The 19,013-nt window shown below is 40.9% G+C and overlaps 1 protein-coding gene across 3 annotated transcripts in view; it reads right to left on the bottom strand.

The window, feature by feature from the left end:
• osbpl11 (oxysterol binding protein-like 11) overlaps positions 1 to 19,013 on the bottom strand; it is a 97,152-nt gene that overhangs the window by 49,599 nt on the left and 28,540 nt on the right. For all 3 annotated transcript variants that reach the window (XM_078552354.1, XM_078552355.1, XM_078552356.1), the window contains exons 2-5: positions 13,563 to 13,631; positions 10,315 to 10,490; positions 7,748 to 7,827; positions 7,182 to 7,364 (exon numbers count right to left, since the gene is read on the bottom strand). In XM_078552354.1, coding sequence (XP_078408480.1) covers positions 7,182 to 7,364; positions 7,748 to 7,827; positions 10,315 to 10,490; positions 13,563 to 13,631 — 508 coding nt within the window. The remainder of the gene's footprint in view (positions 1 to 7,181; positions 7,365 to 7,747; positions 7,828 to 10,314; positions 10,491 to 13,562; positions 13,632 to 19,013) is intronic.

The raw sequence follows: 19,013 nt of genomic DNA on the forward strand, positions 1-19,013 counted from the left end.
GTGAGCGGGTGGGAGGCAGCAAGCGGGAGGCCCAAGGGCTGTGTGGTGAATACCACTGAATTACAGCCAAAGTCATCAAAAGCAATAAGTGGTTCAACATGAAGATTTCAATCAAAAATTCAAGAGAGAATATTGTTCAGTGGAACACAGGGCTCTGTTGTTCCTTATAAAATCATAGAATGGTTACAGCACAAAAGGCCCCATTTGGTCCATCATGTCTATGCTGGTTCTCTGAAAGAACAATTCACCTACAGGCACTCCCCCACCTTCTTCCCATAGCCCTGTACTTTCTTCCTTTTCAGATATAATCCAATTCCTTCTTTAATGCCTCCACCACACTCTCAGGCAGTGCACTCCAGGTCCTAATCACTCGCTACATTTTTTTCAATTTAATTTTATATCGCACCTTGATAGAATGGTAGAATCATTAAACACAGCTTGCTCTTGTGAAGAATGTGAAATGAAATCTAATCTGTGGGAATAATCTTTCAGTGAGCAAGTGGTCATTCTATGGAACATGTTCCCTAGAGAGATGGTGGAAACAGTTAGTATTGATTGATTCAAAAGAAAATTAAATAGATTTCTTTCAGAAATTAACATTTTGGGATATAGTATATGAGTAATTTGAGATATGGCAACAGGGAGGTGTAGCGTGCTTGGGAGGAATAGATGACTTTGAATCCGTGGTTTCCAAAGCTCCACACCACTGGGATTTTTTTCTCAGACACGTTGCTCTATTGTAAACTAATGGATAGACATTGATTACTACAATGAGTAAAAAACCCCGTTGTCTTTTGGTCATAGGATGGTAGAAGCAAACTGGATGGACTTTGTTTTTTTCCCTTCTCTAACACTTCCTATGTCCCTCAAATACAATTTGCAAGAGCTTTATGTTTCCTTTTTTCAGGTGTTTACATGACAGTTCAATTTTTTTTATCTTACGATAAATGGGATCATGAATAAAGATATTTTTGAGGGCTTGCCTTTGGGTCCAGTGACTGAAGGGAAATGCGATCTTCTTGCAAAACGTTTTTGCAAAATCAGATACTCAGCACTGAAACACAATTGAACTTGTGTTAATCACAATTTCTTGCTAAAAGCTCTGGTAGATATTAAAGGGGACTGTACAAACATTCAGATAAAAAAAATTACAGAGCTTTGGGGAAAGACCAGGGGAGTCTGACAACTAGATTGGCAGGAGGATGGGAACCGGTGAGCAAATTCAGGGCAGGGAACGGGAGATGGAGAATTACTGAGTGACTCTGAAAGGCAGAAACAACACAGGTTTAAAAGTGTACAGCAGAGGAATTTGGCAGTGTTAAAAGGTATATATGTAAATGCAAGGAGCATAGTAAATAAAGCCGATGAGCTGAGGGCACAGATGTACACAAGGCAGCATGAAATCATCATTATAACAGAAACTTGGCTTAAAGAGGGGCACATATGGCACCTCAACATCCCTGGATATAGAGTTTTTGGGCAGGATAGGGAGGGGGATAAAAAAGGTGGGGTGTAGCATTATTGGTTAAATTATAGCTGTGAGCAAGAATGATATACTAAATGAAGCATCAAATGAAGCCAAATGGGTTGCGCTCAGAAATAAAAAAAGGGGTAGTCACACGACTAGCAGTGTATCCCCAAACACTGGAAGGGAGTTAGAAGAGCAAATATGTAGACAAATTTCTGAGTGCAAAAACAATTGGGCAGTAATCATTGAGGACTTCAACTACCCTAATGTATCACTTGGGATACGAACAGTGTGATAAGCACAGAGGGTACAAAATTCTTGAACTGCAATCAAGAGAACTGTTTTAGCCAACACATAAAAAGCCCAATGAGAGGGGGTGCAATTATAGATTTGGACTTAGGAAATGAAGGGCAAGTGGACAAAGTGGCAATAGGTGAACATTTTGGAGGTAGTGACCATAATACAGTTAGATTTAGCATCATTATGGAAAAGGACAAGATAGAACAGGAGTAAAAGTTCCAAACTGGGGGAAGACAAATTTTACTGAGAGCTGAGAGGTGAACTGGCGAGAGTGGACTGGATACAGCTACTAGTAGGAAAGGTTGTGTCAAGTCAGTGGGAGGCATTCAAAAGTGAGATTCTATGGGCACAGTGTACCCATGTCCTCACAAAGAAAAAGAGTGGTACTGCTAAACCTAGAGCCCCCTGGTTATCCAGAAGCATACAGGCCAAGATGAAGCAGAAAAAGAAAGTTTATAACAGTTAGAAAAGACTTAATGCTGTAGAAAGCCTAGAGGAGAATAGAAAGTACAGGGGTGAAGTAAAAATGGAAATTAGGGAAAAGCAATGAGAGGATACAAAAAAAATATTGGCAGGTAAAATCAAAGAAAACCCTAAGATGTTTTACCAGTACATTAAGAGCAAGAGAATAACTAAGGAAAAGGTAGGGTCTTTCAGGGATCTACATGGCAACTTGTGGGTTGATGCAGAAGATGTGGGCAGGGTTCTCAGTGAGTGCTTTGTCTTCACTAAGGAGGGGGACGATGCAGACATTCTAGTTAAAGAGGAGGAGTGTGAAATATATTAGATACAATAGGCATAGTGAGAGGGGAAATACGGAGGGACTGGGGTCCTTGAAGGGGAATAAATCACCAGGGCCAGATGGATTGTATCCCAGGCTGTTGAAGGAACCTAGGAAGGAAATAGTGAATGCTCTGATGATCAGTTTCCAATCCTCACTAGATACAGGTGAGGTCCCAAAGGACTGGAGGTTCGCAAAGGTTGTATCATTATTTAAAAAGGGTGTGAGGGCCAGAAAATTATAGGCCAGTCAGTCTGACTTTGGTAGTGGGCAAACTATTGGAAACAATTCTGAGAGACAGGACAAACTGTCACTTAGAAAGGCACGGATTGATCAGGGATAATCAGCATGGTTTTGTGAGGGGAAGATCGTGTCTTACTAAAGTAATAGAATTTTTTGATCAAGTAACAAGGAGGATTGATGAGGATAGTGCAGTGGATATTGTCTACATGGATTTCATTAAGGCATTTGACAAGGTCCCACATGGCAGACTGGTCTGGCAAGTGAGATCTCATGGATACAGGGAAAGGTGGCTGGTTGGATCCAAAATTTGCTCAGCTACAGGAAACAAAGGGTAATGGTCAATGGATGTTTTTGTGAATGGAAAATGGTTTCCAGTGGTGTTCCACAGGGCTCAGTGTTGGAGCCCCTGTTTGTTGCATTTATTAATGATTTAGACTTAAACGTGGGAGGCATGATTGGGAAATTTGTGGATGACACAAAAATTGGCCGTGTAATTGATCGTGAAGAGGATAGCTGTCGAGTCCAGAATGATATCAATGGCTTTATCGAGTGGGCAGAGAAGCGGCAAATGGCATTCAATCTGGAAAAGTGTGAGGTAATGCATATGGGGAGGGCAAACAAAGCAAGGGAATACTCAATAAATGGGGATTTACTGAGAGGGGTTGAGGAAGTGAGAGACGTTGAAGTGCATGTCCACAGGTCCTTGAAGGTGACAGGACAGGTGGACAAGGTGGTCAAGAAAGCATGTGGAATGCTTTCCTTTATTGGGCAAGGTATTGAATATAAAAGCAGGGGTGCAATGATGGAACTGTATAAAATGCTGGTTAGGCCACAGCTGGAATTTTGTGTACCATTCTGGTCATCACATTGCAGGAAAGACAATTGTTCTGGAGAGAGTGCAGAGGAGATTTACAAGAATATTGCCAGGACTTGAAAATTGCAGGTATATGGGGAGATTGGATAGGGTAGGGGTGTTTTCCTTGGAACAGAGGAGGCTAAGGGGTGACCACATTGAGGTGTACAAAATTATGAGGGGCCTAGGTAGGGTAGACAGGAAAGACTTATTTCCCCTGGCTGAGGGGTCAATTACTAGGGGACATAGATTTAAGGTGATTGGTGGAAGGATTGGAGGGGACATGAGGAAAAGCTTTTTCACCCAGAGGGTGGTGGGCATCTGGAATTCACTGCCTAAGTTTGTGGTTGAGGCTGAAATGCTCAACTCATTTAAAAGGTACCTGTATCTGCACCCGAAGAGCTGTAACCTGCAAGGCTACGGACAAGGTGCTGGAAAGTGGGATTAAAATACGGACTAGGTGCTGGAAAGTGGGATTAAAATTAGCAGCAAGTTTCTTCTTTCTCTTCTTAGATAGCGTAGACATGGGCTGAATGGCCTCTTTCTGTACTGTAACTTTTCCATGGTTCTATGATTTAAATGTCATCCATAGTCCTTACCTCGGAGTCAGAGGTTGTGGGTTCACGTCCCATGCTGGAGATTTGAACATAAAAATCTCAGCTGCCACTTCAGTGCAGTACTGAAGGAGTGCCGCACTACCTAAGATGCTGTTATTCAGATGGGACATTAAACTGAAACCCTGGTTGTTCTCTCAAGGGGATGTATAAAGACCTCATGGTACTATTTCAAAGAATAGCAGGAGAGTTATTCCCAGTGTCCTGCTCGATATGTATCCTCCTATCAACATCCCTAAAAACACATCATCTGCTCATTATCATATTGCTGTTGGTGGAAACTTAATGTGTGTAAATTGGTTGCCAGTTTTCCTACATTTGAACAGTGACTGCACTTCAAAAATATTTTGTTGGCTGTACAGCAACTTGGGACATCTCGAGTTCTTGGAAGACTCTATATAAAGCCAAGCTTTTTCCCCTTTTCCCCTAATTGAATACCTCTGCCCAAGAGCACAGGCACAGTGGAACAACAGCCTCCTTCTGTTCTATGCTGACCATCCAACTTCCCTTCCTGGTCCCCATGTTAGGCTGATATTGCCCTTCTCTCCTTTATATATGCTGTCATCACTACTTTCCTAAAAAAAAAACTCCTCCTTGTGAAATACTGCCCTATATAACCCTCTTTTTCCTCTCAAGTCCTTGTTGCCACCTCATAAATCCGTGCTTATCTTTCCTAGAATTCTATTTTGAGTTCCTCCAATCAAAGTTTCCAGCTCAGCTACAGTACCAAAATGGCTCTTATAAAAATCGCAAATGGCATCCTATGTGATTGTGACGAAATAACTATCCCTCATTGCCCTTCTCAGCTGGTCTGCAGCCTTTGATACGGTTAACTACACCATCATCCAACATTTCTCATCTGTCATCCAACTTGGTGGGACTGCACTTGCCTAGTTCCATTCTTTTCTAACTAATCATAGCTAGAGAATCACTTGCAATGGCTTCTCTCCCCACTCCATTAGCTCTGACGTCCCCCAAGGATCTACCCGTGGCCCCTTCCTATTTCTCATCTCCATGCTACCCTTCGGTGACAGCGTCCGAAAACGCAGTGGTAATTTTCGCATGTGTGTTGATGACACCAAGTTCTACGTTATCACCACCTCTAACGATTCCTCCACTGTTGCTAAATTATCAGACTCCTCGTCTGGCATCCAGTTCTAGATAAACAGAAATTTCCTCCAATTAAATGTTGGGAAGGCTATTGTCTTCATCTCCTGTTACAGTTTCCTAACTAGCATCTCACCTCTCTCCCTCTGGCAATGGTCTGAGACTAGGCTTTTTGCAACCTTGGTGTTGTATTTTACCCCAAGATGAATTTCCGGCCACATATCCGCACCTTCGCCAAGACCACCATCATAACAGCTTTGTCCTTACTTCAGCTACTTCGCTGCTAAAACCTTCACCTGTGCTTTTGTTACCTCTAGATTTGACACTTCCAACACGTTCCTAGCTGGCCTTCCACATTCATTTGAGGTAATTCAAAACTCTGCTGCCAGTATCCTTACTCGCTCCAAGTCTCATTCAGCCATCATCCCCGTACTCGCTGAACTATATTGGCTCCTGGTCGAGCAACACCTCGATTTTAAAACTCTCATCTTGGTTTTCAAGTCCCTCCATGGCCTCATCATTCCTATCTCTAATTTCCTACAGCCCAATCAACAACCCTCAGATATCTGCATTGATCTAAATTTGGCCTCTTGAGCATCCCCAATTTTAATTGCTCCACCACTGGTGGCTGTACATTCAGTTGTCTAGCCCCTAAAAATTGGAATTCCTTCTATAAACCTTTCCACCTTGATACCTTTCTTTTCTCCTTTAAGACCCTTAAAGATGCTTAGATGAGACTCCTTGAAACCTAGCTTTTAGACCAAGCTTTTGTCCATTTGTTCTAATATTGCCTTATTTGGTTCAGTGTCAATTTTTGCTTTGTAATTCTCCTGTGAAGCCTTATTATGGAAAGCTTTGTTATGTTAAAGGCAATATAAATATAAATACAAGTTTTGCTGAAAAAAGAGGCATGTCAAAACTTCTCGTCTTGCACTCATCAGACACTTTGCAAAAATACCAATAAAAGGGGAAAACAGTACTGAGAGAAAAGGGGAAAAGAGTGCTGATTGGTTGGCAAGTGGACTCTGAATGGTAGAGGCATTGCCATGGAGAATGCACCAGTGATGGTGACTGACAGTTAACTGCCAAGCATTGTTTGAAAGTTAAACCAGACAGCTTGACCCTGATTGGTCAAGGCAATGCCCTGAGGAATGAGTCAGCGAATGGCTGTCACTTATTTTGTTTAGCTGAAACAGGTGCAGTGTGTGTACACGTTCTTTTTATCTGCAAAAACAGAGCCCTGTGTATTAATATATGTAGCTTCCAGTATACGCAATTACTCCACACCGCGAGCCCGCCTGACAATCTTAAATTGGTTGTCAGGGTAATTCTTAGCACACTGAGGATTATTTAGGAAATCTTGCCCAATCGCGGAATCACATGACCACAGATGCTGCTTGACCTGAGTATTTCCAGCATTTCTTGTTTTTACTTTGGCCGAAGTTCTATTCAATCTAAAAAGTAATCCGCAATCATTTCATAAAACATTATACTCCCATTTACTGAAAGTGATTTCTGCTGTTTATTTTGTAACTGTAAAAGGCATTTATTCCTCGAATTACATTAACAAGGCTCAAGCTAACTCCCCCACTCACTTTTTCAAAACATCTTTCATAAGTACATGGTACAGCAAATTCTGAGGCAGGTAGCCGGAGTGTTGGACCAGTAAAACTGAAAAGGTCATAATAATTTCCCCAGTTAACAAATGCTGAAAAAAAAAGCATTGCAAATATACAGGATTAAATTTTAAAACTGCCAGTGAATTTCTAGATAAAATAGAATACAAACATTACAGAGCAAATATGTAATACCGACCTCTCGAACATCCACCAAGTAGTCTGGCTGCAAGGTGTGGGATCGCTTTGACAGCCCCAGCCCCTTGTGATGAGTTACACCAAAGAAAGTGGCAGCATTCTGGCTTGCTCTTCTCTGCACACCTGGAGAATTGCTTCCCTGAGAAGCCAGGGAAAAACTTCGAGATTTCAAGGGTGGATTATTCTATAAATTAGGTTTAAATAAGACATGAATATTTGGTAGAGGCGCTTAAATCATGCTTAAAAAATACCTAGGCAAAAGGGGTTACAAAAATAGATTAGCTGTATTTGCTGCATAAAGAATCATGGTCCAAGCAGTAAAAAGTTTAACTTTAAAGCCCTGAAATCATATTTTTGCAAAGTTACGAACAGCTAAAATTTACTGATACTTGTAACACTTGCAAACTATAATGCTAGAATGGTTATAAAAAATATGTAATTGACATTATAACAATACTAAATTTATTAAAGTATAAAGAAAATAAATTTACTGTTTACCATTCAATGTTAATTAATATAAAAAGTGCAAAACATTTAAATTCTGGGTTCAACACAAGCACATCTCACCTTCCCAATAGCTTCTGTATGGTGTTGAGTACAGATCTGAAGTCTACTAACCCAGTGTTGACGTTCTTTTGCATCAGTGGCTAGAAAATAAATTTAGGTTTACTCAAGCAAGGTAAGCAAAACTAAATAATTTCCCCAAAACAATTTCCAGTTACCTGGCAAAATAATCCATATATCAAGGCAATCATGAATGAACATTAAAATGGAAACCATATCCGACATTTCTAACTCAATGAGGGAATGCAATCAAAGAGATGCAGCTCAAGATTGCACGAAAGCTTATGTCATCAGGATGTTCTAAACAGTTTACAATTAATTACTTCTTAGGTACAGTCACTGTTCTCATGAAGACAAAAATGGCAGTGAATTTGCACAGATCAAGATCTCGCAAGCAGCAAATGAGACAAATGATCAATTTTTATTTTGATGGCAATGGCTAGTGAGGTACATAGCCCAGGGTACTAGAAGAACTCTTCCACCCCTTTTCAAACAATACCTTTTATGCCGCGTCAACAGGCAGTTAACTTCCGGTTTCCCTTGTTATTGCACTAAAGCATCAGCCTGGATTGTGTACTTAATACATGGAGTGGAACTTGAACCCATAATGTGAGGAAGGTGTGCTACCACCTGAGCCAAGTTAACGCAAAGGTAACTTATGCAACAAGGAGGGCAATGTTCCAATACTGATAAATGTGAAGTATTGCATACAAGTCAAACATGTACCAAATATTAAATAAATGGAATTGAATTAACATAGGAAACTGAGAAAGGGACCCAGAAACTTTATTGGGTATAGAACAGAAAATGGTGGAAATACTCAGTAGGCCGGGCAGCATTTGTAGAGAGAAAAGCGGGATTGACATTTAAGGCTGTTGACCTATTATCAGAGCTGGAAAACATTATACATGTAGAGAAGCAAGTGAGGGAAGGAAAGAATGAAAGTGAAAGAGTAGTGGTTACGATCTCAAACTGTTGAGTACAATGTTGAGTCCGATAAGACGTAAAGTGCCTAATCAAAAGATGAGGTGCAGTCCCTCAAGCTTCTGTGGAACTTCATTGGAACAGTGTAGAAGGCCAAGGTCAGAATGGACATTAAAATGGCCAGAAATCAAAAGCTCAGAGTCAGGTTTGTGGAGTGATCACCTTTAATCACCAATGTGGCAAAGCACTTGAAAAGCAAATGGAAATTTAATGAGGAGAGCCTACAAAAACTTGGTTTGCAATTTCTTGAGTTTAGAAGGTTAAAGGGTGATATAATGAAATTGAGAAAGGAATTCATAATGTAGATACAGAGAATCTATTTCCTCTGTTGGGAGAATCCAGAACTAGGGAGCATAAATCATAAAATTAGAGGGTACCCATTTGAGAGTGAAATCAGGAAGCACTATTTCACACAAAGGTACTGGAAATCTGGAACAGAACTCACTCTCTTCAAAAGGCTTTGGATGCTCGTCAATTAAAACTTCAAGGCTGAGATTGGTAGAGTTTTGTGACACGTCATAAAGGATATGGAGTACAACCAGATAAATGGAGGTCAGGTACATTCAGCCATGATCTAACCGAACAGTGGCACAGGCTTGAGAGGATGAATGGCCTACTCCTATTCCAATGTTCAATGAAGTGACCATTTTGTTATATAACATCAATCGTTGGGCAAAAGAGTATGAATGATAATCATTACCCTAAAATGCGATGTATAAGCCAGCCCCATTTTTCCAGCCCTAAAAAACATATTTTTGAATATACCTGATGTATAAGACAATCCCCCCTTTTAGCCATAACATGCTATACTCACATTAGTAGTCAGCCTCAATTTTTCATGCCACAAATGCATGTTTTACTTACCGTACCTTGTAACTGGCCGCAAGGGATCAAACAGGTAATATGGGCTGTGTTGTAAAGATGCGCTCGACTTTAAGATATGCCCACTTTTTGCGCTGGTTGTGGCTGACATTTCAAAATGGCGACCACCCACACTGCCAGTTCACTTTTATATTCAGCATATAAGTCGACCACCCCCGCCCCCGCCCCCCCGGTTTTGGTGCGATTTTTTGAGGCTTCAAAGGTCAACTTATATGCCGACACCTAAATAAGTGCTCTACTGGAACAATGGCACTTAACAACTTTACAATGAACCTATTTACGTTTTAAAATGTATTGTTTTCCACAGGCATTTAATTTGGTTGGTACCAAACAGACAAGCTGCTTTGAATGTGGCAGCAACTTCCACCTTGCGTGTAACACATTTAAACAATAATTTAAACCAAGAGACACAAAGAAAAAGAAACATGGACAAAATGTTCCTATTTTTTCCTCCTCAATACGAAAAGGCAGTCAATACTGTGAAATGCAGCCATCTAGCACCTAAAATTTCCATCATAGTGCAGGGCAGTGGCTGCTGGGGGTGGGGTGGGTAGGATGGGAGACATGACACAGTCCAGGATGCTCACTCCTCTGCTCAGGATCAACCAACAACTGACTCCAATGCACAATGTCATCTAAACATGTTAGTCTCAACAGCACAAATCAATAGGCATCAAAATGAAGCACCATCTTCAGTACTGTACCTCTTAGTTTATACTGCTCTCCAATGGCTGCATTGACTGTAAATGTGTGAGAATCTTCATCACTTGGTGAGATGACGGCCCCTGCTAGCTGCAAAGTGCCTCTTGGCTTCTGATTTCTGGATTGCTCATTGACAAAATATTCTAGCAGTCCAGCTTCATTATTTAAAACAAAGAATCTGGTAGATGGGAAAAAAAGATGATCACTATAAAGAACTAAAATAATGGCAGTTTTTTTCTACTATATGAAGACTACACACACTATTGAGGGAGGGAAAGAGGAAGGGATTCTTATTTATACAGAGCTGACCTGCCCTCAGGACATCCCAAGCACCGAAACTAACAAATTACTTTTATTTTACAGACAAACTCATTCAACATACACAGCAAGATTCCAAAAACAGAAAAATAAGCTAATTAATTTGCTTAGGTTGATACTAGAAGAACCCTTCTTCACAAAATCCACCTATTACATGCAGCTGAACCAGTATACAGGGTCACCCTTTAGCATCTCATCAAAAGACAGAAACTTTGACAATGCAAAACTCAGCTGCACTGATTATCAGACTTTTTAAAATTTATTTGTTCACAGGATGTGGGCTTCGCTGGTTGGGCCAGCATTTGTTACCCATCCCTAATTGCCCTTGAGAAGGCGGTGGTTGATCTACCTTCTTGAGCCACTGCAGTCCACGTGGTGTAGGTACACCCATGGTACTGTTAGGAATGGAGGTCCAGGATTTGACTCAGCAACAGTGAAGAAATGGTGATATACTTCCAAGGCAGGATGCTGTGTGACTTGGAGGGGAACAAGCAGGTGGTGGTGTTCCCATGCATTGACTGCCCTTGGCCTTATGGGTGGTAGAGGTCACTGTCGAAGGCACCTTGGAGAGTTGCCGTAATGCATCTTGTAGATAGTACACACTGCTACCACTGAGTCGGTGGTGAAGGGAGTGAATGTTTTTTAACGTGGTGGATGGGGTGCCAATCAAGCAGGCTGCTTTGTCCTGAATGGTGTCAAGCTTCTTTAGTTGGAGCTGCACTCATCCAGATAAGTGGAGAGTACTCCATCACACTCCTGACTTGTGCCTTGTAGATGATGAACAGGCTTTGGGGAGTCAGGAGTTGAGTTACTCTCTGCAGAATTCCCAGCCTCTGACCAGCTCTTGTAGCCACAGTATTTATATGGCTGTTCCAGTTGAGTTTCTGGTCAATAGTAATCCCCAGGATGTTGATGGTTTGTAATGTCATTAAACATCAGGGGAGATGGTTGGATTTTCTCTTGCTGGAGATAGTCACTGCCTGGCACTTAAGTGACAAGTAATATTTGCGCCACACATCAGCCCAAGCTTGAATGTTGTCCAGGTCTTGCTGCATATGGACACGGACTGCTTCAGTATCTGAGGAGTCACAAATGGTACTGAACGTTGTGCAGTCATTAGCGAACATCCCTACTTCCAACCTGATGATGGAGGGAAGGTCATTGATGAAACAGCTGAAGATGGTTGAGCCTAGATTATATACTTAAATCCTGGAGGGTGCATTCAACTCACAACCAAGGGAGAAGAGCAAGGAGAGATGATTGGATGCAATTTTAAGGATAAATTAAAGTATTGCACTATTAAAAGTATTGGATTAAGTGTTAGTTTTCCTGTAACGTCCTGGAATAAACACTAAATTAAGTGGCAGAGCTAAAGTTAATTAGTTTCACGTGAACTAAGTAAATTGTGAGTTTAGTAGCTGCACCAAACCATTTCTGTAATTAGATATTCCAACATATTGAAATATTCAAATGTTGGATGCATGAAATTTTAAAAGAGTGTTTCTAGGCTAAATGTGCATTCAACATTATTCAGAAGATGTCATAGGTCAAAGCTACCACTTTCAGACATATACAGTGTATACCAAAGCAATTGATAACATTGACAATACTAACATGTATTCATATACTGCAGATATACAAACATACTTGCATACTTACAAACAATTCTGCATGATGCACAAACTCCTTACCCACAAACTGTACTTCTTGTGGTGAGGAATTTTAGTCATGCTTTTCTGTCAAAATTTAACTATGGTTACTTACTGCATCAACATTTCTCATTCAAATTTACCATCTTGAGCATCACGATGTAGTTGCATACTTTGACCAGTAGTTGGCTCAGTGGAGAAAGACGTTGAGGTCTCTCTCCCTATACTCATTAACGTGCACACACAAACCAGTTCCATCTCTGCAACATTGCGAGCACCTCAATCCATGTACTGAGCCGAAACCCTCATCCATGTCTTTGTCATCTCCAGGTTTTTATATATTCTGATGCTCTTCCTGTACAACCTCCCATCCTCCACCCTCAAATTCAGTTCATCCAACATTCTGTTGTCTGTATCCTATTCCACTCCAAGTCTAGCTCACTCATCATCCCTATCCTTGTTGACCTATATTGACTCCCAATCTTTCAACATTTTAAATTCTTAACCCTTGTTGAAACCCCTTCATGGATTTTATATACAATAAAAAAAAACTCATCTCTGTAAGCTTCGCCAGCCCTAAAACCCTCTTGAACTGTTTTATTAAACAAAGCCATGTTTTAGAATCATAGAATGGTTACAGCATAGGAGGAGGCTATTCGGCCTGTCAAGTCCACACTGGCTCACTGGGAGAGTAATTCAGCTAGTCCCACCCCACTAATCCTTTCCCCATAACCTACAGCTTTTTATCTTCTGGTGCTCACCAGCCTTTTGAAAGCCACAATTGAATCTGTCTCCACCACCCTTTCAGGTAGTGCAGATCCCACCCCTCACCCCACTTAATTCTTTGGAAGCACTTTACTGGAAAAATTGGAATATGTATGAATAAGATTAAGTTATTTCATAATTGCTTCAATTGATGTAACCACAATTCAAAACAGTGACTACTTTTATAACCAAAGCCACAGTTACAATTTACACCAAATGCTTTAATCTTATATCAATTGTGCAAGATGATACAATTGAAAAAGCAAAGCACTTCCTAAAATTTAAATAAAATTGTATCCGAGGGCGCATTTATGCTAAACCTCAAAAGATGTACAAAGTAGTTTCATTTTGCAGCGCTAGTTGTTGTGTAAATACAATTTGAATCACTCCTTACACACATTAAGCATCAGTGTGAGGCCAAAACTACATTGTACCAACACTAAGTTTGTACGTAAAAGCACTCTGAGTCAATTGAAGAACCAAACAGCCATTTAACAATTTCTGCTTAATGAACTCACCGATATTGCCAGCCAGTGACAAGATTAGTATATTTCATCAAGTATCCATATACATTCTCCATGTGATCACTGTAGGAGAGAGAATAAAGTTCAGTGGCACATAAATCTATAGAACCAAAGAAACTAATACAACATCAGACCACTTTAGTCACTCAAAATATCAAAGCAATGAGACAACCATATCTAGTCTAGCCATTTTGTTTTCTACGCACTGGAAAACTTTATAGTGATTAACCCTAGAAATTTGTGATGTGACCTTTGTGTCCTGTGCATTGTTTTGGGCAGGGGCATAGATGGGAGATTGGAGAAAGGTGTAAAACAGATCAGAAGAGCAGGTGGGACATTTTGGGCAGAAAGCAGGAAACAGGAACATACTTCAAATGAAAAAAATGTGTAGAGTTCTTGGACACTCCATAACAGAAAAGTTACTGGAGCCATGAAAAAGCCGCAGTTCCAATTCACCAAAATGGTACCAAGGATGAGAGGACATAATTATGAGATACTTGAAACAACATTTATAGGGGGATAAAAGACTAAAGGTTAATCAAATGGAAGTTTTAGAAACTTTTCAAAGGTTGAAAAGAGTAAAGAATAAAAGATTATTTCTTCTAATTATTGAATCTATAACAAGAGGGCATAAGTTTAAGATTAGTATTAGTAGGAGAAAGGTGGTGGTTAGAAGGTTTTAGTAGAACGAGAATGTGGAGCACATTACTATTGAATTTTGTTTTGGTCAATCGAGTGTCAGGCACAAATAGAAACCCATTGTAATTAACAGTTTCCAAAAGCAGCTGAAAGGAAACATAATATGGAGTGTACACTTTCCCTATTATTTCACATCTCATTTATTGAAGTCCAGATAGATTAGGCACTGGTTGGCAATAGCTAAGGCTTAGGGAGCTCCAAGTGCAGCTTGGGTACTTTCACTGATTCAAAGTCAACTATTATGTTTAGAAGGGAATTAAGAATATTGTAAATCTTCCAGTTCTGAAGCCACACTGGGATTTGGGGTAGATGCGTTCAGCCAGAATCTGCAGTATGATCAGGTCGACACAGACAAATATTTTTCCCATGATGTTCCCATGGCAGGGAGATGCCTCAATAGGTGTTGCAATCGCTGCGGTTGCCCTTGTTCTTGTACAGGGTCATAATCTTTGCTGTCTCAGACAATCCTTGGCATCTTTTGACAGGACAAGATCACCAACTCAGAGGTCCTGGAGCATGCTAATTTGCTAAGCCAACGATGTTTGCACTGCCTTGGCTAAGTTAATCGGATAGATGATGGCCGCATACCAAAGATCTTCTATAAGGTGTGAACTGGCCTCTAGGCCACGACCTCTTGGGTGTATGTACCTCCACTACAAGGACACCTGCAAGCCTGATATGAACATTGACACCGACAACTGGGAGACAGTCAATGACGGACGTGACCACTGGAAGCTGGATGTTTGGAAGGGCATTGGAAGAGGCGAGCAGAAACAAAAAGCTCAGCAGGCCAAGAGGGCCCAGAGAAAACAGAGACCAGAAAGCTGTGCATCAACTCAGCCCAGTCTTCATCTGCAGTGGAGGCTGCCATGCCAGAGTGGGGTTCCTGAGCCACACCAAATGATGCTTAACATAGAGTCAACTACCATGATGCAAACAATTGGCTGCCACCAATAAGAATATGAAAAACAGCACAAGAAAACAACAAGGAATGGGTTTAGAATAGATCATTCCAGTGTCGAGCTGGCAATGGCACAAACTTGATGGGCCAAATAGTGCCATTTTATCGGACAATTGTATCGATTTTATTTCTGCATTTCAAAATAAAAACCTACACACTTTTAAGTAACAAAACCCATGCATAGTCCTATCCAGTTCAGCAGATCATAACAATTTGGCAAACAAACAAAATATAAGGTAGATAATTTCCATGTAATCTTGTTTGTTCTTTCTCCATCTTTCAGATGAGACGTTAAGATGAGGCCAACTATTCTCTATGTCCATCCTGTAATGTGGTCACCATGTCTGTACACAAAATTCCAGCTGTGACCTACCTAGCATTTTATACAGTTCCAGCATTAAGTTTGCTTTTGTACTCAATACCTCACTCAACAAAGGAAAGCATTCTACATGCTTTCTTGACCACCTTATCCACCTGTCCTGTCACCTTCAGGGATCTGTGAACATGCAATCCAAGGTTTCTCACTTCCTCAACCCCTCTCATTATCCTCCCGTTTACTGAGTACTCCCTTGCTTTGTTTGCCCTTCTCCAAATGCATTACCTCACACTTTTCTGGATTGAAATTCGTTTGCCACATTTCCGCCCACTCAGATAAACCATTGATATCTTTCTGAAGACAACAGCTATCCTCTTCAATATCAACTACACGGCCAATTTTTGTGGCATCTGCAAATTTCCCGATCATGCCTCCCACATTTAAGTCCAGATCATTAATATATACAACAGCAAGTGCCCCAACACAGAGCCCTGTGGAACGCCGCTGGAAACCACTTTCCATTCACACAAACATCCATAAGACCACAAGATGTAGGAGCAGAGGTAGGCCATCCCACCAACGGGTCAGCTCTGCCATTCAGTGAAATCATGGCTGATCAGATAATCCTCAACTCCACTTTCCTGACTTTTCCCCATAACCCTTGATTCCTTTACTGATTAAAAATCTGTCTATCTCAGCCTTGAATATACTTAACGACCCAGCCTCTACAGCCCTCTGTGGTAAAGAATTCCACAGATTCACTACCCTCAGAGAAGAAATTCCTCCTCGTCTGTGTCTTAAACGAGCGACTCCTTACTCTGAGATTATCCCCACTGGTCCTAGACTCTCCCACAAGGGAAAACAACCTCTCAGCATCTACCCTGTCAAGCCCCCTAAGAATCCTGTATGTTTCAACAAGGTCGCCCCTCATTCTTCTACACGCCGATGAGTACAGGCCCAACCTACTCTACGTCTTCTCATAAAAAACTCCCTCCATACCCAGGATCAACCTAGTGAACCTTCTCTGTACTGCCTCCAATGCCAGTACATCTTTCCTTAGATAAGGGGACCAAAACTGTTCACAGTATTCTAGGTGTGGTCTAAATAGTGCCTTATATAGTTTTAGCAAGACTTTCCTATTGTTATACTCCATTTCCTTTGAAATAAAGGCCAACATTCCATTTGCCTTCCCTATTACCTGTTGAACTTGTATGCTAGCTTTTTGGGATTCATTCACGAGGACTCCCAAACCCCTCTGTGCTGCAGCTTTCTGCAGTCTTTCTCCATATAAATAATATTCAGCTTTTCTATTCTTCCTGCAAAAGTGCATAACCTTACATTTTCCCACATTATATTCCATCTGCCAAGTTTTCCTTTGACCATTACCCTTTGTTTTCTGTAGCTGAGCCAATTTTGGATTCAATTCGCCACTTTCCCTTGTATCCCATGGGATCTCATTTTTCTGACCAGTCTGCCATGTGGGGCCTTGTCAAATGCCTTACTGAAATCCATGTAGACAACATCCACTGCACTACCCTCATCAATCCTCCTTGTTACTTCCTCAAAAATTTTCATTAACTTAATAAGACACAATCTTCCCATAACAAAACCATGCTGACTATCCCTGATCAATCCATGCCTTTCTAAGCGAGTTTATCTTGTCTCTCAAAATTGATTCCAGTAATTTGCCCACCACCACAGTCAGACTTACCAGCCTATAATTTTCTGGCCTATCTCTCGCACCCTTTTTAAATACTGGCGCCATGTTTGCAGACTTCAAATCCTCTGGTATCACACCTATATCTAGTGAGATTGGAAAATGCTCCTCAGAGCATCCGCTATTTCCTCCCTGACTTCCTTTAACAGCCTGGGATACAATCCATCTGGCCCTGGTGATTTATCCACCTTCAAGGTGCCATTATGCTCTCATTATGCTTATTGTATCTAATATTTCAAACTCCTCCACCTTAACTAGAATATCTGCATCATCCCTCTCCTTAGTGAACACAGAGGCAAAGTACTCATTGAGAATCCTGCCCACATCTTCTGCATCCACACATAAGTTACCATGTACATCGGATAGGCCTGAACTTTTCCTCAGTTAGTCTCTTGCTCTTAAGTGTACTGGTAAAACAACATTGGGTTTCCTTTGATTTTAGCTGCCAATATTTTTTCATATCTCTCTTTGCTTTTCTAATTTCCATTTTTACCTCACCCCTGTACTTTCTATACTCCTCTAGGCTTTCTCTGTATTAAGCTTTTTCTGACTGTCATAAGCTTTCTTTTTCTGCTTCAGTTTACCTTGTATGCTTCTGAATAACCAGGGAGCTCTAGATTTGGCAGTACCACCCTTTTTCTTTGTGGGGGACACATCTACACTGTGCCCGTAGAATCTTGCTTTTGAATACCTCCCACTGATTTGACACTGTTTTCCCTTCTCGTAGCTGTATCCAGTCCAACTCTCAGCTTTGTAAAATTTATCTTTCCCCAATTTAGAACTTATACTCCTGTTCTCTTTGTCCTTTTCCATAATGATGCTAAATTTAACTGTATTATGGTCACTATCTCCAAAATGTTCACCTACTGCTACTTCATCCAGTTTCCCTGCTTCATTTCCCAAGGCTAAATCCAGAATTGTGCCCACTCTCATTGGGCTTAATATGTGCTGGCAAAAAAAGTTCTCTTGAATGCAGTTCAAGAATTTTGTACCCTCTTGTGCCTTTCACACTGTCCGCATCCCAACTGATGTTAAGGTAGTTGAAGTCTCTTAATATTACTGCCCCATCGTTTTTGCACTTGGAAAATTGCCTCCATATTTGCTCTTCTAACTCCTGTCCACTATTTCAGGGTCTTTAGTACACACCTAACAATGTGGCTGCCATTTTTTTATTTCTGAGCTCATACAGCCTCACTTGATGCTTCATTTAGTATATCATCCTTCCTCACAGTTGTAATTGCTTGTTTAACCAATAATACTACACTCCCACCATTTTATCCCCCTCTCTATCCTGCCTGAAAACTCTATATCCAAGGATGTTGAGCTGCCATTTTTGCTCCTCTTTAAACCAAGTTTCCATTATAGCAAAGATATCATGCTGCCATGTGTCTATCTGTGCTCTCAGCTGATCAGTTTTATTGCTATACTCCTTGCATTTACATATACACCTTTTAACACTGCCAATTTCCTGTGCCGTACACTCTTTAACCTGTGTTTCTTCTGTCTTTCAGTCACTCTCTCATTCTCCATCCCCTGTTCCCTGCTCCGAATTTGCCCTTGGGTTCCCCGCCACCTGCCAATCTAGTTTAGTTGGATGTTTTCAAAACTTAGCCCTCTCATGCAGCTTTTCAACTCTTGGTCTCCTGCAGGCTGACAAAGATAAACAACACCTCCTTCCCCCCACCCACCAACCAAACTCCTTTCTCATCAAACTTGCAGTAATTCCACTTTATCAGTTGCACTCCATGCCAG

Source organism: Cetorhinus maximus, chromosome 11, assembly GCF_964194155.1.
Source record: "Cetorhinus maximus chromosome 11, sCetMax3.hap1.1, whole genome shotgun sequence".
Lineage (NCBI taxonomy): Eukaryota > Metazoa > Chordata > Chondrichthyes > Lamniformes > Cetorhinidae > Cetorhinus > Cetorhinus maximus.